Raw genomic sequence first — 26,760 nt, 5'->3', positions numbered from 1 at the left:
CCCCCCCCAATTCAAATTTAGTTCATGTGCTTGTCATGGCATCACCTCCCTGATGTCATGGTCTTCTTCAAAAATGAAGGACAAAAAACCATTTAACCTTTATGAGTTTCAGTTTCATTATCTATAGAACCAAAGTCAGGGATAACTACTTGTCTTGCCTCTTTCCCCAGGATTATCGTGAAGAGCTTTTCCATGTTTAGTGGGTTTTTTTACCATTTTATTTCCTTCCCCATGACTTGTTTTCATATAGTTTTTGAGAAGGAGCTTGCCTTTGAATACATCTAAGATGAATGAGTATACCCAGGTAGAAAGTTTCTTTTGATTCAGCTTTTTGCTTTTCCCATTAGTCCTTGGCTGCTGCAACCTTTCCTAAGACTAAATAACTTCTCATATCCCAGTAACTTCTCATATCCCAAATCCCTCTCAGAAAATGGCAGCAAGTTTCATATTGTCTTGATTTTTCAAAGATCAGATTGTTAATTCCATTCTATATGCTGTGCCTCATGCTAGGTTTTGATAGAAAGGCAAGAACAGTCCTTTCTTTCATGAAGCTTACTTTTTAATGGGAGACAGTGTCAATAGGAAGGTACATATAGACATATAAGGTCATCTCAGAGGAGAAGGCACTAGCAATTGGGAACTGGAAAAGGTTTCTTGCATACAGGATTGAATCTGAGTCTTAAGAAGAATATTGAAGTAGTCCAGGAGACAGGTGATGAGAACCTGAATGAGGGTGATGGTTGTATGCAAGGAGAAAAGAAATAGATTGAGACTTGTTGTAGGGAGCAAGATTTCTAAATATTTATTAGGTACTTACTATCTGCCCAAACAAAAGGAGTGACAGTCATTCCTCCATTCCCCTCCCTTTTACCCTTTATCTGAAATGATGAGAGCACAAGGACAAGAGCTGGGCAGAATGGGCTGGGCTTAAATGTCTTATATTCTGCATAGTTGTAGACTACATCCTTATGTGTGATCAGAAATCTATTTGTGTATTGGAGAACCCTTTGGAAAGAAAGAACAGCTGTAACTACCCTCGATTAACTTGAAGACTTTTATTCAGCCATCTGTCAGTTTTCTCTCCTCTGGCCAAAGAATCTCAGTTTCTCTAACCTTTTGAGCAGTTGTTCTCTTCCTCCTTTAGTCATTTTCCAGGCATTTCCTTTGACCTTTCTCCAACTTAGAATCATAGAATATCACAATTGCAAGAGAACTCTGCTCCAATCTAATCATAATAAATAAACTATTTATAAAGTGTTTGCTTTATGCTAAGCACTATGTTACATCCTCAGAATTCAAAGACAAAGAAAAAAGCATTCCTTCCTCTCAAGGAACTCACAGTGTAATGGGGAAGACAATATGGAAATGACTACTTACAAACTATACCCAAGATAAATTGGAGATAATCTTTGAGGGAATGCACAAAGATTAGGGAGATCAAGGGAAGGCTTTTTACAGAAGATGAGATTTTAGCAGGGACTTTTTAACAAAGAATTTAGGGAAGCCAGAATGAAGAGATGAGGAGGAAAAGGGAAGCCAGAATGAAGAGATGAGGAGGAAAAAGTTCCAGACATGGGAAACAACTATTGAAAATGCTCTGTTTGTTGTGGAGTACTATGTTTGAGGAATAGCACTGGATCAAATATATGGAGAGTAGTAAGGAATCCTGGAAAGGTTGGGAGGGGCAAATGGATGATGCTGGTGTTTGTAGGTGACAAGAGGCAGACTTATACTTAGAGAAGATCATTTTGACCACTGAATAGAGTATAGATAGTCCAAATGTGAGGTGATAAAGACCTTTACTAGAGTGGTGGCAATGCTGGAAGAGAGAAGGGCGTCTATGTGACATATTATATATTGGTAAAAATGATATAGCTTGACAGTTGATTGTCATATAACAAGTAATTTTAAAGGAAAAATGAAAAGTGAAAAATCAGCAATATAAGAAGTGTTTGAAAAAAGTACATTGTGCCACATTTGTGGACCTCTCACCTCCTCAAAGATGTAAGGTGGGATTTCTTCTTATCTCTGCTTTTTAGCCATGCTCATTCTTTGTAATTTTGTGACATTTAGTTTTAATTTTTTGTGGCTATTCTTTCATTTATTTTGTTGTGGTTATTGTGTTGATTATTTTCTTGACTTTGTTTACTATACGCTTTATTAATTCATGTAAAATTTTCCCTGCTTCTCTATATTTATCATATGCATCATTTCTTCTAATAATATTCCATTATATTCACATACCACCATTTGTTTAGCCATTCCCTAATCAGTCGACATCCACTTTATTTCCATTATTCACAATCACAAAAAGTATACCTAGAAAAGGGCAGCTAGGTGGCACAGTAGGATAGAGCACCAGCCCTGGAGTCAGGAGGACCTGAGTTCAAATGTGCCCTCAGACATTTAATAATTACCTGGATGTGTGCCCTTGGGCAACTCACTTAACCCCATTGCCTTGCCAAAAAAAATGTATTCCTAGAAATCAGTTGGTGTACTTGAGAATTTTCTTTTAGTCAACAACTTTTTTGTTCTACCAATTTAAAAACATAGAATCTCCCTACTCTTCTCTTTAGCCATTGTCTATATCATTTCTCTACATCAAACTCTGCACTTCCCTCTTTTTTTTTTTTTTGAAATGGCCCTTTCACCTTGGGCAAGTCACTTAACCCCATTTGCCTTGTAAATACCTAAAAAAAAGAAAGAAATGGCTCTTTCAGAAATTACCAATATATTTGCTATATTGGAAGCTTTTCTCAATCTTAATGCTACTTAATACCTTTGTAGCTCTTAGTATTCTTTCCTATATCCTCCTCTTTTAAATTCTACCTTTCCTTAATTTCCATGGCACTGTTCCCTAGTGGTTTCCCTCCTATTTTGTTACTCATTTTTTTCCTGATTCATTATCCATCTCCTATCTCTTAAGCATGGATAGCCTCCAAAACTATATCCTGGGCCAGTTTCTCTTCTCTTCAGCAACTAATAGTCATATTTGCTCCAGTGTATTGTCATAGTTATGCAGGTGATTCTGTATCAACTTATCTAGCCTTAATTGTTCTGAATTCTAGGAAAAAATCTTCAATTGTAATATTTCCATGTAGGCATCCTGCTTTGCCTCTAACCTAAAATGTTCCAAACTGAAATCTCAACTCTTCTTCTTCCTCTAAATTTCCTCATTCCTGTTCATTCTCAGTTACTTATATTTGAAATCTCGGAGTTATACTTCAAGAATTCAGTAAACAAATATAAATGTTAAAAATCTATGCAAGGCAGTATGCTAAACTATTACAGATTAAAAAATAAAAGCAAAACATTGACGTTCCATGGAATTTTAGGGAATGGATCTACAACATGTACATATGGAAACATTGAAGTTCAGGTCCTCACATGAATCTTGAGGGAAGAGAAGGATTTTAAGAGATTTTTGCAGTCTGTTCAATGGTATGGAAGAAAGCAATAGGATGTTGAATCCCAGTGACTAGCTGGGAATCTAGTATGGCTGAAATGTAGGGTATGTGAAGGGCTGATATAAAGCTTAAAAGGTAGGTTGGTGCTTTAAATAATAGCTTGGAGGAGCTTAACCTTTATCCCAGAAATAATAGGGAGCTTCTGAAGCTTTGTGAGTGGGAGAATGAGCTTGTCAAACTTGTACCTTAGGAATTTTATTTTGGAAGCTATTTGGAGATTGAACTGAAGAGGAGATACACTGGAAGTAGAGAGACCCAATTGGAAGACTATGACAATGGACAAGGTGAGCGATAATGGACTCCTGAACTTGAGGGATAGACATGTGAATGGGGAAACGTGAACAGACAAGAGAAAAGATAAATTGATAAAACTTGGCAACCTGATAGAAAATTGGATGATAAGGGAAAAAGAAGAATTTAAAGATTTTCCCAAGAATGCAACCCTGAATGACTTGGAGATAATCTAGTTAAAGCCTAGAAGGAAGTTGGCAATATTGTACTAAAGTTAAGGGAAAAGATTAGGGTGGGATATGTGTATTTGAAAGTCTTATAACAGCTAAGTGATATAGAAGATTAAGCAGAGATCTGAGTTCAAATCCTGCCCCACACATTTTTTTAGCTGTGAGACTTTGGATAAATCTCTCTTAATTTTATTCAACCTCAGTTTCCTCATCTGTAAAATGGGAATACTAATAGTACTTACTTCATAAGTTTGTTATGATGATTAAATGAAATAACATGCTTTCTATATAGCCATAAACACTACATAGATGTTAACTATTTTTTTCTCCAGAGAAAAAATAATTGAATTTTTGCGAATTGATGAGATTACCAAAGAGTAGAAAGAAGTGTGTACAGGATAGAGACTTGAAGGACAGTCATGATTAGGAAGTGGATGATGGATTGTGATACTTTAGAGGAGATGGAGAGAAAACTCTGAGAAAGGTAGAAAACCAGCAGAGTGGTAAGAAGAGAATATTCTGTATGAGTTGATGGTCAAAAAATGTGAAAAATGACAGAATGATTGAGAAGGAGGGGGGGGGTCTGATGAAAGATCATCAGATATAGGTAGGAAGCATTGATAACCTAGGAGAAAACAGTTTTGAATAATGATGAAACCCAAAGCTAGAATGCAAAGGAATGAAAACTGAGTGGGAAGTAATGGAGTGGAGGCAGTATATGGAGATGATTCAGAAAGGAAAGCTAGAACCTGAGGAAATGACAGGGCCAAACAAAGGTTTTTTAAAAGGTTGGGGAAAGTAGAATATATATTCATTGTGAAAGGAGCCAGTAAATAGAAGAAACTGAAGATGAGAAAGGGGTGTAATTGACAGGATAAATTCCCTGAGTGGAAAGAATGGGATCCTGGGCACAAATAGAGGTATTGGCCTTGGAAAGGAAGATTCTCCTCTTTCTCACCAAATGCAGTTGGTGTAGAACATGTTTTTCAGTTTAATTCAAAGTCCAGAACATTAGACTTGTAGTTAGAAAAACTGGATCATCAGATATTGACCAATTGTGTGACTTCCTTAAGAAGTTACTTAACTTCTGAGTCTCCTTCTCTGTAAATGAGAACTGCATACCTAATGTACTCTAGGGTTGCTTCCAGCTCTAAATCTGTGGTTCCACAAGTCACCATACATTAGGGAAGATAAGGGAAATGCCCGCAGATGACCGCCATTTTCTCAGTATGATGTGAGGGGAAATCAGCTGAGAAAGGGAGGAGAAGGAAGAAATGAGAAGATTCCCATTCTTTGACCCTCATGATTAACTTCCAAGTCCTGTTTATTCTACTTTCTTAACAGCATTCATTTTTTCTGTACTGCCTCCTTTTTTATATTACTACTCTTCACATTTCTTGCAAAATTAACTTATTGGCTATTGTCAGACCCCAACATGCATCTCTTCCCTCTAAAGGGATACTAAATAGGTACTCAGATCTTTATGCAGGACTGGATGTGCTAAGTTTGGGAAATATCAAAAGATAATATGATGTTCCTGCATTTGGGAGCGTAAAATCTACTTGGGAAAATAAGATATAGACACATAGAAAATACCCAGCAGAAGATAGTACATGATTGCATCACTTTACAAGTAATTAGTGTTATTTGAAACTAGAGGGTAGATAGAGGTTCTCTGTGAACAGGAAGTTATAGGAGAAGGCCTTGTGAAATAACTTTTAGAGGAATAGGGATTCTATTTTTTATTTGATTTATATGACAGAACTAGAATCAATGGGGTATGTGGGAGATAAGGGATGGAGCTTCCTAGAGGCAGATTTTAACTTGATATAAAGGAAAAACTTCTTAATAATTAGATCTATCCAAAAGTGAAATGGGCTAACTCATGAGGTCTTGAGTTTCCCATCATTAGACATGTTTAAGAAGAGATAAGATAGCCACTGAAGTATTGTAGAGGACATCCTTGTTCAGATATGAGTTGAACTGGATAGACTTTGGGTGTCCCTTCCTCCCCTGACATTCTATGGTAAGATTTGAATTGGACCTTGAAGGAAGATAGGAAGGACAAAGGACAAAATAGTGAACTTGACATCAGAGGACAAATTCAAATCCCAGAACTGCTACTTACTACTTGTGTGACCTTGGGTAAGTTGCCCAACTTCTCTTAGCCTCAGTTTCTTCATCTAAAAAGTGAAAGTATTGAATTGGACTGCAAAATGAAGGGTAATATGATCCCTTCCAAGTCTAAATCTATCTTGATTAAAGAACTGGTATTCAAAGAATTATGTTAACTGTTCTAAGCCCTCTCTGGGTGATCTGAGATGGAATCCTGTCCTCAAAGAATGTTGTTAACTGTTCTAAGCCCTCTCTGAGTGATCCTTTATGAAAGGAAGAACTTAGGCTAGATGACCTCTGAAATCCCTTTGGCTCTAAGAATTTTTTGTTGCTTCTGAGGAGCCTTTGGGCCTTAGATAGGGTGGGTCTATGGAGCAACCCCAGGTCCTATAATTTCTAGGCTTCTTTGTCATCTTGACTTTTCATTTTAGACTTTAGCTATTTTTTAAACCGCTACCCCCTGTGTGGAACAATTCTGATGAGAAAGAAATTCCTATTTAATATTGGCACAATTTTGGTCCATCAATCTGCCTGCAGAAAAATGTATAAGAAAATGTTTGTTCACAGCCAGGCCCTCAACATTCCTTGTATGTTTGAACTCAGCCTTAGAGACATGGAGAGAATCATTCCTGAATTCAGAGTTTTTTCTGTGGTCACAGCTTTTCCCATCTTTCCCCTTTTAAAAATTTTAAACTCTTCTAATTAACTTACTGTTTCTCTGCCTTTGTTCCCTCAACCAGAATGCCTGTCCCTTTAAACTGAGGATCAAGAATCATACCTTTTTGGATATGCAAAAACAATTTGTAGATGAGGAGATCAAAGTGACTCATAGTCTTATGAAAAATTGCTCTAAATCATTACTTATTAGAGAAATGCAAATTAAAGCATCTCCGAGGTACCACCTCACACCTCTCAGACTGGCCAATTCGACCAGAAAGGACAGTGATCAATGTTGGAAGGGTTGTGGGAAATGTGGGGCACTACTACATTGTTGGTGGATCTGTGAACTCATCCAACCTTTCTGGAGAGCAGTCTGGAACTATGCCCAAAGGGCAACAAAAATGTTCATACCCTTTGATTCAGCAATACCACTCCTGGGTCTATACCCTGAAGAGATCATAAAAAAGGGTAAAAACATCACTTGTACAAAAATATTTATAGCATCCCTGTTTGTGGTAGCAAAGAATTGGCAATTAAGTAAATATCCTTCAATTGGTGAATGGTTTAACAAACTGTGGTATGTGTATGTCATGGAACACTATTGTTCTATTGGAAACCAAGAGGGATGGGAATTCAGGGAAGCCTGGAAGGATTTTCATGAACTGATGCTGAGTGAGATGAGCAGAACCAGAAAAACATTGTCCATCCTAACAGAAACATGGGGGTGATGATTAACCTTTATGGACTCACTCATTCCATCAGTGCAACAAGCAGGGACAATTTTGGGCTGTCTGTGATGGAGAATACCATCTGTATCCAGAGAAAGAAATGTGGAGTTTGAACAAAGACCAAGGACTATTACCTTTAATTTAGGGGAAAAAACTGATATTTTATTGTCTGATCTTGCTATCTCTCATACTTTATGTTTCTTCCTTAAGGATATGATGTCTCGTCACATTCAATTTGGATCAATGTATACCATGGGAACAATGTAAAGACTGGCAAATTGTCTTCTGTGGGGGTCTGAGGGGAGAAAAGTAAGATTAGGGGAAAAATTATAAAACTTAAAATAAATAAAATCTTTTTAAAAAAGAATCATACCTTTTTGAACTAGGATGGTCATTTTGCAGAAAAGGAAGCAAAAGCCCAGAAAGCCCGTGATTTGCTCAAAGGCACACCAGCATAAATATTCCCATGGAGATAGATTTGGAATGCCAACTTAGAAACAATTACCCACCGATGGTAGGTGTTCCATCACAATTAGCTCTGGTCTAACTTACCTACCTACCCACCCAATTTCTTTCCTGCCAACACATTCATATCTGCTATTGTAATATAATTCAGTTTAGGAACACCAGTTCAGAGATTCTGTGTACAATGCTTTTATGTACTTTAAAAGAGGATATATACTACCACCAGCATCTAACCTTAGAATGAGAAAGTGCGATGATCTCCTTAGAGTTATTAGCAGTGGCTTCTGCCTTCTTAGCTTCTACAGGTCACTCTCCTTGCTGCCTAGATTGTGGTAATGATGAATGAATAAGCCAAAGGAAACCTCATGGCATAAATGGAAAAAGTGTAGAGTCTGAGAACAGGGGACTTGGAATCAAATTCTTCCTTTGTTTTTTACTAACTCTCCATTTTTCTGCTGTGGGCATGACCCATGTCTGGAATATTCTCCCTTCTCTCTTCCTTCTGGCTGCCTTCAAGTTTATTTCAACCTAAGGACTGCTAGGTGATGCAGTGGATAGAGCACTGGCCTTGGATTCAGGAGGACAGGAGTTTGAATCTGGCCTCAGACACTTATCACTTACTAGCTGTGTGACCTTGGACAAGTCATTTAATATTGATTGCCAGGGTCATCTCCAGTTGTCTGGATTCATATCTGGCCACTGGATCTAGATGGCTCTGGAGAAGAAAGTAAGGCTGGTGACTTAGCACAGCACCTCCTCACCCAAGTCCAATTCATGTGCTTGTCATGGCATTACTTCCCTGATATCATGGTCTTTTTCAAAAATGAAGGACCAAACATGAACCAATCTAACTTCTATAGAGAACCTTCCTAATCCCTCTTAATTCTGATAACCCACCTTCACTGATTTTATCCAATTTATCCTGGATCCATTTTTTAGGTGTTTGTATGTTGTCTCCCTTATTAAACTGGGAGTTCCTCAAGGGCAGGGATTATCTTCTGTCCTTTGTGTCTACAATACATAGTAAGTGCTGAATAAAATATTTACAGATTGAACTACTGACCGGGACTAGTTATCTCTGAATTTTAGATTCTTTACCTGTGTAAAATGGGGGTGTGGGCCTAGATACCATAGAAAGTCCCTCCTAGTTCCACATGAATGACTTGATTGATGACTCAAGTCAGGTTCCACAGCCTTTTCCAGGAAGTCCCGCTTGACCAAATGCAGTCCATTCCAGTTTCTCCATAATGTTAACTGTCATTACTGCACAAGTGACAAAGACTCTTTTGATGACAAATCATCTTTTTTTGTTTCTGTTTTTCTTATACGTCACTCATTCTGCATTAATCTAGCAAACATTAGGAGTCTCTGTGATATGAAAGGTATTAGGTACTAGGGATATAAAAGTAAAATGAAAAACAAGCCCAGCCTTTGAGGAGATTACACTTACTTTACATCAGGATGCAGTATGAAAATAGTAGACTCATTTGTTTACTGACTTGGTTGGGAATGAATTTCCCCAGCCAATGGCATTCTGTCATGGTATTTCATGGGAAGGAAAAACCTATGGGTTGTAAATTTGTGACATTTATAGAACACTTCACTATGTTAAAAAATCCTTCTATTGATGCCCTTTCCCTCTAGCTCATTTTCAGTTATCCCTCCCCTACCACCCCCTACCACGCATTGAGTTCTCCCTTGCAACAAAGAAAAGTGGTTATAGTAAAATCAATTGAAGCACAGGTAAAATTCAGTTCCCCACCACCAGTACCTTTCTGCTGAAAGGAAGATGGCACATTTCCTCAAATGGGTCATTAGAGTTACTCAAAATGTGGTCCCATTTTAGTTTGATTTATGCTTTTATTGTGCATAGTTTTCCTTGATGTGTTTACTTCAGATTGCATTAGTTCCTATGAGTAATTTTCCACTTTTTCTGAATCCTCCACATTCTTAATGACTTATGGTGTAAAAATATTCCCTTATATTCATATTATCCAGTTTGTTCTACCATTATCCAATTGAGCCCTTCATTTTCTTTTAAAAAAATGTTACTACAGAAAAGCACTTGGTAATTTTCAAAGTACTTTACCTACAATATCTTATTTCATCTTTACAATTATCTTCTGATATAGTAAATGGCAGCTTACTTTTCTTCTGAACTTTAAGGTTTCAAAGTTCTTTCCTCCCATTGGGAAGTAGGCACAGAGTGGTGTTATCACCATTTCACAGATGATAAACAGAGCCTTAGAGAGGTTTAATTGGATTAAGATCACCTAGAGGCACAGTGAGAACTCAAACCCAGATCTTCAGATTTTATAAATCAATGGTTTTTTTCACCATATCAAATGTGAGACCTCAAGCTTTTCTGTAGATGGGTTGAGATAGGTTGAGACATTTCTAAAATATGATAACAGTTGTCATTTATGTAACTCTTCCTACTTTTCAAAATGCTTTCTTGTTCATGATTCCATTTGGGGTTTTCTAGGCGTCAGGAGTGATTTGCCATTTTCTTCTCCAGCTCATTTTACTGAGGAAACTGAGATAAACAGGGCTAAATGACTTGCCCAGGGTCACACAGGCAGCACATGTCTTGAGGCTGGATTTGAACTCAGGAAGATGAGTCTTCCTTACCTAGCTACTTATGTTTAACAAATCAAAGTATTTAACAAATGTCATTTCACTGAAGTACACAGAGGCTGGGGAAACAATTAAATGGGGAAAATATTATTATTTCCAATTTACAAATAAGAAAACTGAGGCTAAGGAAGTTTATTTGAATTACCTAGTGTAACATGGCTGCTAAGGGATTCAAACCCATCCTCTTCAAGTCTGACATCCTTTCTAGGTCACCATGCCGAAGTCCCTTCCTCCCACACCATCAGTAAAACCTTCTCCCAACTTCCACCCCATTTGAATCCTTGGACTTATGGGCAGAGTTTGTTTATATTTTCCTGATGCCTAAGTAATTATTCTCTCATTCTTTTCTCTGTAGCTTGTGGCTGTGATTTGGCAGAAGGTGGCTTTTTCGTGAGGCAGGGAGAATACATTTGTACCTTGGACTATCAAAGACTCTATGGTACCCGGTGCTTCAGCTGTGATCAATTCATCGAGGGAGAGGTGGTCTCAGCCTTGGGAAAGACCTATCACCCAGACTGTTTTGTGTGTGCTGTTTGTAGGTAAGTGACAAATGACAGAATGGGGTTTCTTGTTCTTTAATTCTACATATAGATGAACTTTCACTGGTTCTATTATCTGAAGAAAGTGAGGGCCAGGATTCCATATAAAGTTTTCCTTCTGGGCTGGGAGGAACCTGTGACATCATTAAATCCAATCCCTTCATTTTACAGATGAGGAAACAGAGGCCTAGATTGATACGAAGAGCCTCACTTTTCTGGGTTTCATTGATCACCTGAGGGACTTGAACTAAATTATATATTTCCATAGATAATTTTAAGTCATAGCTATCTCTAAGTGGTGAGGCAGTCCCTGGGAGTTGACAGAGAACTAGTGTTGGAGTTAGGAAAACCTAAATATAAAAGTAAGATTTGATTAAAAAATATTTATTTCTTCATATTCCTCATTTCAGAATAAGTTACATTTATCTAGTACCATATGATTTGCAGACTATCTTATTATGTACGTTATTTTATTTCATCATCACTACAATCTTGTAGAGTAGGTAGCATACGAATTATCTCATTTTTCAGTTTAAAGAAACTGAGAAACAGAAAGGTCAAGTGATTTTCCCAGGTTTCAGGGAATTTGAACATAAATATATACTCTATCCTTCTTTCTGCCATTCCACATAGCAACCACCTCACTGGCTGCAATAGCCATTGTCAGTCTTGGACATTCAGTGTCCTCTTAGCCCCTAGTTTCAAGGTCACTCTCAGGAAGATCAGAAATGTTTTGGTAGCTGTTACTGAGGTGGGTGGCACAGGGATCCCTGCCATCCTGTCAGACAGTTCATTGTCCTTCCTCCCCATGAGCTAATTCCTCTCCTGTTGTTTCCAGGGCCTTGGATGTTTTCCCTCTTCCCCTCTGCCTCTTTCAATCTTCCCCATATTTGCAGGTCTGGCTCGTAGCCTACATCCTCCAACTACTCCAACCCACACTGATTTTTTTTTTCCTTTCTCCACTTCACACAAACAGTTTCACAGTTTGGCCCTAATTGTTCAGTTGTTTCATGTGGACACATTTTGTTTTTCCCTCTGACTGAAGTAACCTATGTGAGGGCAGGCCAGAATCTTGGGCTATGCTTCCTTGGCATCCTCCACATTATCTAGCATGGAACTAGATAGACAATAGGGCCTCAATAAATCCTTATTGACCATCTGTGGGTGCCGTGGTCTGATGAAGTACCTCCAGAGTGTATGGTTTGATCTTTGTCAATTGTTGCATTGTGGTATAGTAATCTGAGGGAGAATTAGACTTGAAATCAGAAAAACCTGGGCTTGAATCCTGTCTCAGATGTTTTGTAGTGCTATGACTTTGGATAAATCATTTAAACTCACTGAACCTCAGTTTCCTCATCTGTGGAATGGGGGATGATGATAATAATAAACTGTCTCTTACTAAAATGTTTTGGAGATTAAGTGAGATAGCATGTAAAATACTTTATAACTATATTTAGAAATATATTTTCAACAATATTTTGCAAACATTGCATGAGTTATATTGCTGATGAATGCATTGAAAGAGTCTTCTTTCCTCTCTCTGGAAGGCATTTTTTCTCAATAAAATTATAATATAATATAATATAATATAATATAATATAATATAATATATAATAAAATATAAAAACAAGTATTTTCAAGGGTGATCTAGAAATTTGATTAGCTTTCTAAATAAGACATTGCTCATTTGCATTAAATAGCAATACTAGTATAGTCTTCAAATGATTTCTTATTCATTATCTTCCTCTGACTCTGTGAGCTGGACATGAAAAGTATAACCATTTCCGTTATGCAGAAAAATTAAACCTTTTAAGATAAGAAAGTGTGTTGCTGTTCAGTTGTTTCCAACTCTCTGGAACCTATTATGAACCTATTATCTCTTGGCAAAGATATTGGACTGATCTTGCCATTTATTTCTCCAGTTCATTTTTCCAGATGAAGAAACTGAGAAAAATATAGTTAAGTGACTTGTCAGGGTCGAATAGCTAGTAAGCATCTGAGGTCAAATTTAAACTCAGATCCTCCTGACTCCAGGCCTGGCACTCTATCCACTGCACTACCTAGCTCTGTTTCCTTACATCTATGGAGTAATTTCCTTGCCAGACTACTCAAAAACAAGGAGTTGACAAAAAGAAGCCAGTGCATTTGCATAGAGAACTGACTGTCCAGAGAACCATAATAGTCATTAAGATTGGGATGAGGCGTGAGATGGGATAGTAAGTTTCTGGTGATAAAGAGGAGTCTGAATACAGATCTTAGCAAGTATACCAACTGAAGGTTGGTCTAAAATTTCTTTGTAGTCTTAAACTCCAAGGAGCTGAGGTAGATTGAGAAATTGGGGCTAGGAGCAGCAGTTTCAAGTTAGAGGGCAGTACAAGATCAAGAGGCAATGTATCCTTCAGTCCTGCTATGCACAAAATAGGCAGGGCATATGGTATGACAGTGAGCCTGCCATTTGTCTTACTCAACCTGCTACCCTCAGTTCATTGCCTTTTATGCTTGTGTCTATTCTTCCTCCCTTCCAGACCACTCCCCCACTTTCCACCCACAAGTGATATAATCACCTTGAAGATTTTACCCCTTCTGACCCAGTCACATGGATAGTCCCCTAAGTTCATACAAACTTTCATTAATTGAAAAATTCACTTAGAAATTAAAAGCATAGTTGAAAGTTCCTTAATATTTCCCATATACAACACTGAACATTTTCCTAGGTTGTCCTCATACCTGGAGAACTTTTCTCTTTACCTCTCCCTCCGAGCTTTCCTGGTGTCTCAGCTAAAGTCGCAACTTCTACAAGAAACCTTTCTGACTCTTCTTTAATCCTAGTGCCTTCCCTCCAAGATTAATCCCAGTTTATGCCATAAAAATTTGTACATAGTAGTTTGTATGGTTTTCCTTCCCATTGGATTGTGAGCTCCCTTGGGGCAAGGTCTGTCTAAATTTGTGTCCCCACCACTTCACACAGACACACTTTATGGTTGAAATTTATTCCAGGAACATGCAATCTCCACAATTATAATCTGACTGTCTTGGAAACCTTTGAAATTCACATTTCATGAATCGCTTCATTGCTTTTCACAACTCCCCATTTTTGACCTCCATTTATGGAAACAGCTGCAGTCTGTGGATGCAAAATTTACCTACTTCCCAGTGTTGTTGTATAGAAGAAGAAAACATGAGAATTACTATCGAAATATGGAGTATTGCTGTCTTAGGATAAAAATTTCTGGTAGATATTTCATGCTTTTTGACACCTTGTCTCTGGATCCTAGTTAATACTACAAAGAAAGATCTTGCAAAGGAAAACACTAATCCTTCATTTGCACATTATAGTTTAGTCTCGAAAAGAAGACTTTCCCCTACCTCTAACAAAGTGAGGACAGTATTTGTAGATTCCCTCTTTGAGTAGATCTAGACAACATGGCTTCCCCACAAGGAAATCTTTAAAAGTTGGAAAATAACAAGAACGAAGAGTCAAACTCTTGCACATGCTTTTCTCTGGGATTTTCCTGAATTTCCTGTAAGTCAACAGTCTTCTTCTAATCCCTCACATACATATTATGTGTGTGTGTTGTATGTATATGGGCATAGATACAGATACCCATGCATACACACAAGCATACATATGTGCATATATATATGTATATAAAATTCCCTTCTCTAGAATATGTCCTCTGTAAATACAGAGAGGCTTCTGCAATAAGACATTTTAAAAATAGGGAACAATAATAAAGACAGAGACAATAGTTTATTTTTAATTCTACTCAAATCCCACCTTAACTAGAAATTGATCATACTTGTGCTCCAAATTATTCTCTGAAATACAAATGTATATACAAGAAACATGACAAAGAAAAGTTAAATCTAGAGGCTGTTAGATAAAACATTTAATTAAATGTGGAAAGAATAAATAAATGACTATGCTGCTGTGTTCCATTGTTGTGTAGCCTGATGTCTACCCTCTTAAGGAATTATCAAAGTTCTTAATTTCTGAATAAATGAGTTTAGGAATAGGTTTAAAAGGAAAGAAATCCTGGTCAGTATTTTAAATTTTTAAGGAAGAAAATATGGGAGTGCTTTCTGGAAGAATGTAATATGAGAAGAAAACTACTCATCTTTTAAAACTAAATTCATATGCCAGCTCTGCAATGAAACTTTCACTGATCTGATTTAGTATTGTCCTTCCTCCACTCAAATATCATAGCATTAAAAGAAACATTATAATCATTCTCTATCTCTCTGTCTCTGTTTCTCCATTTTTGTCTCTGTCTCTGACTCTGATCTCTAGTCTGTCCCTGAGACCTGGCTGCTTTCCATCTGTCTACAAATATGCTCAAGTCTCCTCCTTTAAATAACTTCCACTTGACCTTGCCTTCTTCTTTAGCAATAATTTTATATTTCTCCACCCTGGTGAAAAATGTGTCTACATTTGATTCACCCACTTCCTTATTACCCATCATAGTATAATAGTGTAGACAAGCTTTGGTGGGTGTTACCAAGGGAGAGCAAGAAGTATATTCAGAAAGACACCATGCCCCACACCCTTACCTTTTACATCAGGTTCAAAAGCAACCAAGGAATGCGATATGAAATCACCTCATAAACTCACCTAAGTGTAGAAACTATTTTATCACTTAATTCCAATCTTTCATCTTGGTATGTAAAAACCAAAGAAACCCATTTTCTCATATTTTTCTCTTCTCTCTCAAGTCTAAAACTGTGGTCTGAAAGGCTTAGCCCAGCAATATTGTTTTATGTGTGTGTGTCTATGCATATATGTATGTATTTTACATTTATGTATTTACATTTATTTTACATTTTATATTTCTGTTTATATGTGTGTGTAAATATACACATGTGTAAGATGTGTTAACAATAACATAATGCAAAGACATACATGAATATTTTATAACATATTAGTTTTGAGAAAAGTCACAACCATAGTCACCTCTAATCATCAATTGACTCTTCCTTCTGAAAGTTTAGTTCTCTGACTACAGCTTCAGTTTCTCAGGAATTCTCAAGTTGTCTTCTCCACAAAACAGTAGCTAAACTCAGGTGTTTCAAAATGTCTTTTCTTGAAGGATCCAATTACATAGAATTTAGAGTTGGAAGGGATCTTAGAGATTATTTAGTTTAATTCCCTTATTTTTCAGAAGGACATGCACAGCCCTGTACAGCTCCCAGAGGTTAACATGAACAGCTAAAATTTGAATACCAGTTCATTGACTCCAAATTCAGGATACTTCTTAACCCCATAAAATCATTTTATTTCTCCAGCATTTATTGAAATTACTCTCAGAAGTCACCAGTGAGCACCTAATCATCAAATTCAATGTGCTTTTTTTTTTGTTCTCATCTTCAAACTTCCTCAGCTTTTGTCACTATTGACAATGCTGTCAGTTTTCTGCTTTCTTGCTCCTCCTACTTCTCCAAGTACCTTTCAGGTTTTTCTGTTGGGTCATCATCATTCTGACTCTCTCCTGTAAATTTTTTCCCAAGGGTCTTTGCCTGATCCTTTTCTCTTCCTGTCCTCCTTTTGTCCTGTCATCATTCTCTCCATTGCCAATCTGGTTTACCTTCATCTCTAAACATCTCTAAAAATTTTCATCTCTAAACAAATCACTCTCAAATCTATATCTCCAGTTCTTATTCCTCTCCTGATCTCTAGACCCTGATCTCGAAATGCTCATAAGACATCTGCTTGCAGGTTCACTATATCTAAAACTGAATTCTTTCATCTTCTTCCATGAATCTGCTCTTCCTTCAGATTATATTATTATCTCTCTTATGCTACCATTTACCACATTCATAATCTTCTCCCTCCCTTTAAGAATATTGCCCTCTCTTTACAATCTCTCCCATCCATCATTTTCTCTTCCTACCACCAGTTATCCAAGAATTCATTTTCCAAATAATTTTTAGAATACTCCTTTTGTTGCACAGACTTGGTGATGTCTTCCTTTTCTTTGCTCCCAAATCTCCCAAATTAACAAGAGACTTAATTGCACAAAGTTTTAAGTTCTTCATCATCTTCATAATATAGTCCCTATGATATTTTCTCACCTTTATATCATGTTACTTCCTCATACATTTTCTGGGCCATATCAGATAACTGTGCTCCCAAACACATCACACTATCATGCCTTAATGTTCCCCATGCTTTTCTGTCTCTTTCTTTTTCTGTCTCTGCCTCTGTCTCTATCTCTCTCTCTCTCTGTCTCTCTCCATCCCTATCTCTCTATGTCTTTCTTTTTCTCTGTCTCTGTTTCCTCTGTCACTGTCTCTGTCTCTGTTTCTATCTCTATCTCTTTCTCTGTCTCTCTGCCCCCATTTTGAGTTCATGTCTTTTCTTTAAAACTCAACTCAAACTTCACCTCTCTAAAGAATCCTTTTCTAATTGTCATTCCACACTCTATTACTAGTGATCTTTCTTTCATCCCTCATGTAACAATTTGCTTTATAAATATCCTATAATATTATAGCATCATATAACATAATAAATTATAATTATCTGTGAATGTTACTCCCCCTTTCCCAAGCTGTAAGAATCACTGGAGTCAACACGTGCCTTTGCTAAACTTTTCATCTTTCTCAGCAGCTAACAAATGCTCTTAGTATAATTGGTATTTAAGAAATGTTTATTGTTGTGGCTATAGTTATTTGTATATTTGACATATCTCTCTAGTATATTATTGTGAACCCATGAAAACCATTTTGACTGGCACAGTCTGGTCCCTAATTTGGATATGAACTAAAACCCCACCTGACTTGAAGATTGGGCATTACATACATACCCTACTCTTTACCCTCTGCTACTTGCTGGCTGCAGCACAGAGATAAGCTTCCTGGGGCTGTGCCCTTTATTATTCATTCCTTTTTGGCAACTTAAAACCTAATTTCTATAGTCCATACCAGTAGTGTCAAATTCAATTAAAAATAGGGAATCCTTGCTGGTGCAGGGTGACTTAGATAATCACATATTCTCATTATCTGTAGTCTATTGTATTTTTTAAAAGTTTTGTTAAATATTTCCCAGTTACATTTTAATCTGGTTCTAAAGGTACTAGGGAGTGTTGCCAACCTTAATATGCCCAGAAGGCCAATGTTTGATAACTCTGTTATAGGCTACCCTACTGCCTTTCTTAGAGGATAGGGAAATCTCCTCCTAGTACCATATCAGCAATTTGTCTTAAACTCTAGGTAAGTTTTAGATCTGAATGAGTGAGTGCCAGAAGTCAGAGTAGGCTTTTAGATCTTGGAGCTGCTAGCCTTATGGGGAACTTGGGGAATAGTAGAGGAGGGAAACCCTTAGACTATTCCCCATTAGTATCTGCTCCATTCCTATAACTGCCAACCCTGTTTAGGAGCCTGTTCAAGAACAGTTCCCTCCATCTTTGCCTGAAATTCTCTTTTCTCTTTATTTAAAGTATGCTTTATTTAGTTTTTTTAAGTGGCTTGCCCAAGGTCACACAGCTAGGTAATTATTAAATGCCTGAGGCCAGATTTGAACTCTGGTATTCCTGACTCCACAGTCAGTGCTCTATCCACTGTGTGACCTAGCAGCCCCAAGTATACTTTATTTAAAGCTGCCTAACACAGGACTTTATACCCTGTAGACACTTAAAATCTTTGAATTGAATTGAGTGGAAGAATACCAGTAAAGGAAGACAAAGGAGAGAACAAAAAAAAAGAAGAGAAAAAATCTCTAGTTATAATTGGCAATAACCAGATCCCTGACTTCTTTGAGCCCCATAATCTTCTTCTGGAAAATATGTGCTTAGACTAAACAACCTCCTCTAAAATTTCCTCCACCTCTCACATTCTATATTCTAAGGTATCTTTTAACATTGTTGATCAATGATCCAGAATCCCTTTTAGTTCTGTGTTTTAAAGTCTCTTTAAGTCTTACATGTAATATGTGACTGATGTAGCCTTATGGAAGTGTGTTTGTGTGTGAGTGTGTGTGTGTGTGTGTGTGTGTGTGTGTGTGTGTGTGTGTGTGCAACTTCTTAGTAGTAGGAAAATGGCCAAAAATGTCTGAGCTTTTGACACCCCTCACTTTTCATGGGAGAGATATAAGAAAGGTGCTTTGTTTACTCCCAGTAGTGGGGTCTCTTATTTTTTTTTGTTTGTTTGTCATGGACCCTTTTTTGACAGCTTGGTAAAACTGAACATCTCAGAATAATGTTTTTAAGTGCACAAAAGACAATGCAGAGGAATACAGAGGAAGGCAATTGTACTGAAATAAAGTTATCACACTTTTTTAAAAAGGAAGTTCACAGACCCCAATTTAGGAATCCTATGCTATGAGGTGTTAGTTATATAAATGAAAGCTATTATTTCCAAATGAGTCAGAGGATGTGAAAGTAGTCTGAAAGTAAACTGTAAGGGAAACACATGTGAGGGTTTATCCACAGAGATTTCTATTTACATGAGAAAGTTCTATTCATTTGGGCAGTGGCAACTTGGTTCCTAATGAGGGCTGATTTGATTTCCTTGCTACAGATTGCCTTTTCCTCCTGGTGACCGGGTGACCTTTAATGGGAAGGAGTGTATCTGCCAAAAGTGTTCCCTGCCCCCAACTACCAGCGGGAGCTCCTATCTACTTCAAGGACTTCGGAGTAAGTATGCAAGTAGGAAGAAGACCCTGCCAAGCCACCTCCTCTGCAGGCTTCCAAGGCAGTTCCTGAGTTATCACTGCCACTAACTTCCCTTCCAAAGACTTCCTCAAGGCTAAATTCTCCAAGGCAGGGAAGAGGGCATCAATTCAGTTCATCCACTACTCAACTGTCAAATGCCTTTTTTTTAGTTTTTTTGCAAGGCAATGGGGTTAAGTGGCTTGCCCAAGGCCACACAGCTAGGTAATTATTGTCTGAGGACAGATTTGAATTCCAGGACCAATGCTCTATCCACTGAGCCACCTAGCTGTGTCAAATGCCTTTTAAAGAGTACATTTAACAACTTTACCCTCCTATTCAGTAAATTCCAAGGACTCCCCATTGCCTTCAGAATCAAATGTAAAATCCACTATGTGACTTTTAAAGCCCTTTATAACCTGACCCCCCAGATCCTTTTCCAGTTTTTTACTTCTCTCTGGATACTCTTGGATCCATTCCTTGCTTTTCCTGTCATAAGATATTGCATCTCCCCACATAGGATACTTTTCCCCTGCCATCCCCATGGTCTGAAACTCTCACCTTCCTTACCTCTTACTCTGGCTTCCTTCAAGTCTCAGCCAAAATTATACCTTCTAACAGAAGCCTTTCCTAGTTTTCTTTAATCTAAGTTAGCCTTCCCTCTAAAATCACCTCCAATTTATCCTGTATGTCTTGTCGAGGTTATTCTTTATAATTTTGTAACATTTATATCCAATTGTTTCACAATTATTGTTCTTTGTATTTACGTTGTTGTCATTGAGTATATTCTTTACTCCTGCCTTGCTTACTTCACTTTGCATTATTTGCATGCTATCCACCATCCCTCCCCTGATACTGTGAGTTCCTTGAGATCAGAAACTTGCATTTAGCCTTTCTTTATATTTCTAGCCCTTAGCATAGCTGACAGCTGAATAATTGCTCATCAACTGGCAGATCTTCCTTACCTAAGGAGGCTTCAAGCAGTGCCTTGTTAATAGACTGACTATATAACTATTATTGAGGGTCAGTCTAGTCAGTCACAGAGAAACTCATCCCCAGAGGGCTGGTTTCTCCGGGTCACTGTCCCAAAGCATGGCAGCCAAATGACCAGTAGATAGAGCACTGAACCCAGAGTCAGGAAGCCTCTAGTTCCAATGCCCTCTCTGAGACTTAGGATCTGTATGAACCTGGGTAAGTTATTTAAATTCTGCCTGACTCAGTTTCCTCATTGGTAAAATAAAAATGGCAATAGTACCTACTTCCCAGTGTTATTGTGAGGTGCTTTGCAGACATGTATAAACCTTGTATAACTGTATAAAAGCTAGCTATTACTATGACTTGTGTTAGACACAGCAGCTCATGAAAAATGCTCTATTAAGGTGGGGAATCTGTCCCCAATACTGAAAAATAATGGGGTCTTTGTGTTGAAATAGTGAGACTCCTTCAAACCTCCAAGGAGCTTCTGCTTCATCAATATGAGTTTACCACCCTTTACCCACTCCTTCCTTCAGGTGCTGATCATAACCCCTCTACAGCTTCTGGACAACCCAGCGTGGAGCCTCTCTGAAGCAGGCATGGTACTTAAAGGACAGACATAGAATCCATTGGGTGACCTGTTCTATAAGCTATTCTAGCATGTCCAGTATAGTCAGAAATTTCAGTTCACTGGCTTAGTTTTCAAGAGCTCAGCCTCAACCCCACTCCATGATGTGTACTAGGATTTGATAGAAGATTAATATATTGACAAGAAAAAAAGTCACAGAAAAAGTATATTTAACTAGCTTCAAACCAAGATTTCTCTACTTCTCCTGGATCAGTTTAAATGAACTTGATTCTGTTTCCTTTTTAAAGTGAATTTTTATCATAACTTTTGCTTTTTAACTTCACATAGATTTCCCTCTGTACCCTTCCAAGAAATCCATTCCTTATAGCAAAAAAAATTTTTTTAAAGGAAAAAGTACAAAAAACATTGAAATCAAACAATTTAAAAGCCTGACTTCCACAAATTAGAGTAAGTTATCTCCTCATATCTCTTCTTTGGAGCCAGAATTACTCTTCATAATTTTTTACATTTGGTTTCAGTTGTTTCATAATTAGTGTTCTATTTTCCTCTGACCTTGCTTACTTCACTTTGCATCAATTCCTTTAAACCTTTTCATGCTTCTTTGCATTCCTCATGCTCTTTATGTCAAAATAATATTCCTTTACATTTATGAAACATAATTTGTTCCACTCTTCATCAATGGGCATCTGCTTTATTTCTAGTTCTCTCTCTCTCCCCCCACCCCACTCCATCTCTCTGTTTCTATATTTCTATTTCGGTCTCTATATCTCTGTTTGTCTCTCTCACACACAAACACACATTTATTGTTAATCAGTCGTTTTGTCTGTATCCTTCTTTCGGGGGGGGGGGGGGAGTAGGTTATTTGCCTAGCAATGGAATCCCTGATCAATGAGTATGGACATTTTAACTACTCTGCATTATGCTTCCTGGGATAGTACTGGGAAAGACAGCCCATTTATTGTGTGGACTTGGAGGGAGACATGACTACTGATTGGCTGGGAGAATGCTGTGAATGCTGCATACTGGTTGAGTGCAGACAACCCTGTTGTGTCCCTTGACAGAAATCCAGGATTCCAAATGTGCTTTGCATTCTCTCAGCCACATCTCTCTGCATAAAGTGTAGGGCATTTCAGGACACTGCCCAAGAAAGTGTTATAGTTTCATGATTTCAAATTGCTTTCCATATTAGTTGCACCAACTCATAGTTCTACTGTCAATTCAGTATTTAATATAACTTTTCATAATCCCTTTACTATTGATCATACCCATCTTTTGTCATCTTTGCCAATTTTCTGGATATATTAGAGATTGACTTTTAATCATATATTTATGATGTTTTTAGATTGTCTGAGAAGTGAGCACAAACCTGTAAATCACTTGCCTATGAGCCATGTAGAGGGTATGAACCTATGAGGAAAGGGTATTGAATTTGGAATCAAAGAACTTGGATTAATTCTTGGTTATGCTGTCTATTGCCTAAATGACATCGGGCAGGTCATTTATCCTCTCTGTCTCTCAGTTTTCTCTTTTCTAAAATTAAAGCATTAGAATAGATAACCTCGGGGCAGCTAGGTGGCACAGTGAATAGAGTACCTGCTCTGGAGTCAGGAGAACCTGAGTTCAAATCCAGCCTCACTCACATAATAATCACCTAGCTGCATAGTCTTGGGCAAGTCACTTGCCCATTGCCTTGCAAAAAAACTAAAAAAAAGTTCATCTAGAATAGATAGCCTCTAATTTTCTATAACAAGGGATAAACAAAGTTTCTTTATACACGTCATATTTAAGACTGCCCTGTTTGTGTGCCTTAAAGAAATAACTGGGGTTTACAACCATAACCAAAGATTATTTCAGACAATAGTTGCATAGAGAAGGAGATAACTGAAGGACATACCCTTTCTTCTATTAGAATCCTCATGATATCAAAATAAAGGTAGGACCTCCCCACACACACACACATACACACACACACACACACACACACACACACACACACACACACACACACACAAACACGATTGACTCCTGTGGGGAATTTATGAAAGGAAATCACATAAAAAGGATAGGAAAATATTGACTGCAATCTGAATGACCCAGTTTCTAAAACAGAACTCATCTTTTTCACAAAACTCATCATTTCTTCACATATTCCCTATTTCTGCCAAGGTCTTCATCATCCTTTCAATCTCCCAGATTTGCAACCTCAGCATTTTCCTCAACTCTTCCTTCTCCTTCACCCTACATTTCCAACCAGTTGACAAATCCTGTCATTTCTTGCTCCACTTCATCTCTGACTTGTCCCTTTCTCACCACTCCCATAGCCACTGCCGTAGTTCCGATTCACTCCTGATGTACTGGTCTTGTTCCTGTTTGCTTGTCACTCCGAGATTCCATCTCCCTTCTCTTTGTATTGACCTTGCCTCATCACTAGGCTGCTATTCCTCCTCACTTTTGCCTTCACTTCCTTCAAGACTCAAAGCACAGTCTTCTATAGGGAGCTTTCTTGCTCTCTCAGCTACTAGTGCCCACCATCTCTAAATGGCAGTGTATTAATTTTGCATTTATTCTGTATAAACATATTAGTCCTCCCAGGAGAATGTAAACTCCTTGAAAGCAGGGATTGTTTCATTTTATTTTTGTCTTCAATTTCCTAGTTCCTATTGCAGTGTCCTATTCATAATAGATGCTTCATGAATGTTTCTTTGTTGATTGAATGCTCTCTTCCAGTCTGTGAGCCTAGAATGAATTGATACATACGACCCAGATTTAGGGAAAAAGGAAATGAAACAATTGAAGTGGATAGAACCTTATTGGTCTTGTTGTTAAGTTCCTATCCTGATGTTATAAGGAATAAACCAAGACTTATGAGCTGCACACATTATTTCATTACCCACCACTGGTCTCCCTTCATGAAAAGCTGAGTCATCTGAAACAGACTGGATGGTCTTTTGTGATTTGGAACACTGTAGTGGTTGGGGAGGGAGCCAGGAAGCTCTTTGCTGATTATTACAGCAGATCTGTAAAATTCAATTAATGCTCTCCCTGTTCAACATTTCTTTCCTCTCTGACCTTTCCCAGTCTCTTGAAAACCCTCAGGAGTGTGGCTCAATATGTGTCAACATACTACTGTGTAAATGGGAAGATTTATTGTTTCTTGTGCCAATCAGGTTTTTAAATATATATTAAATAGAGGAATTGTGATCTTGTCGGCCTCTAGTTCCTTTATAACTACTGTATTTCCCCCCTAAAAGTAGCTCTCTGCCACTGCTACCAGGTACCACAACCAAAAAGCAAGAGAGAAAGAATAAAAAATCCAAACTAAATGGCTGGCTGATAAAAGAAAAATAGGCATCCCATCGCTTAGAATCACAAACTATTTCTCATTTTCTGCAAAGGAACATTACATCCATAACTGATGGAATCAGAGGATCTTAGATTTAATGCTCGAAGGGACATTAGTTACCATCTTGTTCCATCCTTTCTATTTATAGTTAATAATGTACTTTTCATCCCAGTCCTCCCTTCATTGTTTCACTGAACACTCTACCCTGTTACACTCCATCAGCACAATAGCCAGCTTCTAGTAAGTACCAAAATATTCCTGAACCAACAGCCTTCCTACTATTGGACAACTATCTCTTAATTGTCTCATCAACTTTCTCCCTCATTCATGTCATTCAGTTTTTTTGGTTAACTGTATTTCAGTGTGATTGATTTCTTTGTATTCTTATGTATTTTATGCATTTAATTCTAAATAAGGGTCCATAGCTTCAAGAGAGTCTGTCAATGACTTAAAATATGTAGTTTTTAAGACCTCTTCCAAAGTCAGAATCCCATGACTGTTTGCTATCTTGTTTAGGGAAGGAAGGAGGGAGGGAGGGAGGGAGGAAGGGAAGGAGGAAGAGAAGAAAGGGAGGGACGGAGGAAGGGAAGGAGGAAGGGAAGAAAGGAAGGAATGAGGGAGGGAATTTATTATGTCTTCATAAGCTATGTCTCAAACACTTTGCTAATCACTGAACATGCAAATAGAAGGGCAAGATAATTTGTGTTCTCCAGGTCCCAACATTCTTCTAGGGGGAGATAACACATATGGGAGGTTTTAGCTGCAAGTCATATGTAAAGGCCTAGAATTCTCACTACACAGGAGCAAAGCAGACAGTAATGTGTCTTGTTTAATAGATTCGAGTCTTCCCTTTACATGTATTGACTGGTTGACCCCAATAAGATTTAACCTCTCTACCAATCCACTGTCTAGGTTGCAGAGGTGCCATGGATCCCTTATGGGTTTCCTTCCCATGTGACATTGATAGCGGATACTGCCTACCATTGTTGTCTCCTTTTATTTGAATCTGACTCTTCTTCTGAACTAGGTTATAAGCTCTGGGTTGTCTGTGGGTGCTATGGACTATAGAGTGCACCTAATTGTATTTCCCAGGTGCTTAAACACAGTGTGGGGGGCATGTAATCATTTAATATGAACTAAGATATGTGTAGATTAATTATTCATTCTGACTTATTTTAGAATCTTTACTGAAGTAACAATATTTGTATTATCCAAATTTTGCCAATAATATTGGAGGTCCATTTAGTTATTGTCTCTGAGTCTATACAGCTTCTGCCCAGTACTGTAGGCTCAGTATGTCCAGATGGTACCAATATGGGGGAAAAAGGAAAGAAAAGAAAAGGGTATAGACTTGTTTTTTTTTGACTCCAGAAGGCAAAAGTAGCAGCTGTGGGTGGTAGTTGCAGAGGCAGATTTTGTCTTGACATAAGGACTAACTTCTTGATGATTCAACTGAATAGGCTGCTAGGGTTAAGTAATAAGTCTTTTGTCATTAGAAGTGTTCAAAGTTGACCCCCACTTGCCATGGATGATTTGGAGGCAATTTATGCTTCTGAAATGATAGTATCATGAAATAACTAAAAGAACTCTAGATTTGTAGTCTTAAAGTTTGGGTTCAAATCCCAACTCCCACTAATTTTTACTAGCTGTAACCATGGCGAAAGTTTTTAACAAGACTCAGTTTCCTCATAAAGAATTTTGGCAAAATAATACATGTATTACTTATGTCCTAAAGTGGATTTGAGGAAAGTATTCTATTAACCAAAAATTCTATAATCAACATCATTCTTCACTAGTCACATGATTGCTGATATTATTTCCCACTTCAAGATTCTATGTTGATTCTCTGATCATCCAGAGGCCATATTCTGCCCAAAGGAGATTTGTGCAGCTCTTAAGGATCCTAAATTGAGAGGAACCAGAGAATGTAATTAGAAGGGAATGAAATAATGGCTACTATTGTAAGTGAAGAATGAACCCAGATAAGGAAATAACCAACAGTCATGGGAGTTGTACATGAACACACAAGGAAAATCTGGCCTGGTGAGATGCACCAATTCTGCATCTGTCTTTTTGCTGCTGTTTCTCATCTCTGCTAATTCTTTCCTCAGGGAACACTGCCATCGCTTTGGAAATTCA

At 37.8% G+C, this 26,760-nt stretch overlaps 1 protein-coding gene across 3 annotated transcripts in view; it reads left to right on the top strand.

Moving 5' to 3' along the window:
- ABLIM2 (actin binding LIM protein family member 2) overlaps window positions 1–26,760 on the top strand; it is a 235,014-nt gene that overhangs the window by 49,980 nt on the left and 158,274 nt on the right. For all 3 annotated transcript variants that reach the window (XM_074229842.1, XM_074229840.1, XM_074229841.1), the window contains exons 3-4: window positions 10,889–11,072; window positions 19,584–19,699. In XM_074229842.1, coding sequence (XP_074085943.1) covers window positions 10,889–11,072; window positions 19,584–19,699 — 300 coding nt within the window. The remainder of the gene's footprint in view (window positions 1–10,888; window positions 11,073–19,583; window positions 19,700–26,760) is intronic.

The sequence above is a fragment of the Macrotis lagotis genome, chromosome 3, assembly GCF_037893015.1.
Source record: "Macrotis lagotis isolate mMagLag1 chromosome 3, bilby.v1.9.chrom.fasta, whole genome shotgun sequence".
NCBI classification, from domain to species: domain Eukaryota; kingdom Metazoa; phylum Chordata; class Mammalia; order Peramelemorphia; family Peramelidae; genus Macrotis; species Macrotis lagotis.
The sequence above is the reverse complement of the archived record's forward strand: the minus strand, read 5'-3'. Positions and strand labels throughout refer to the sequence as shown.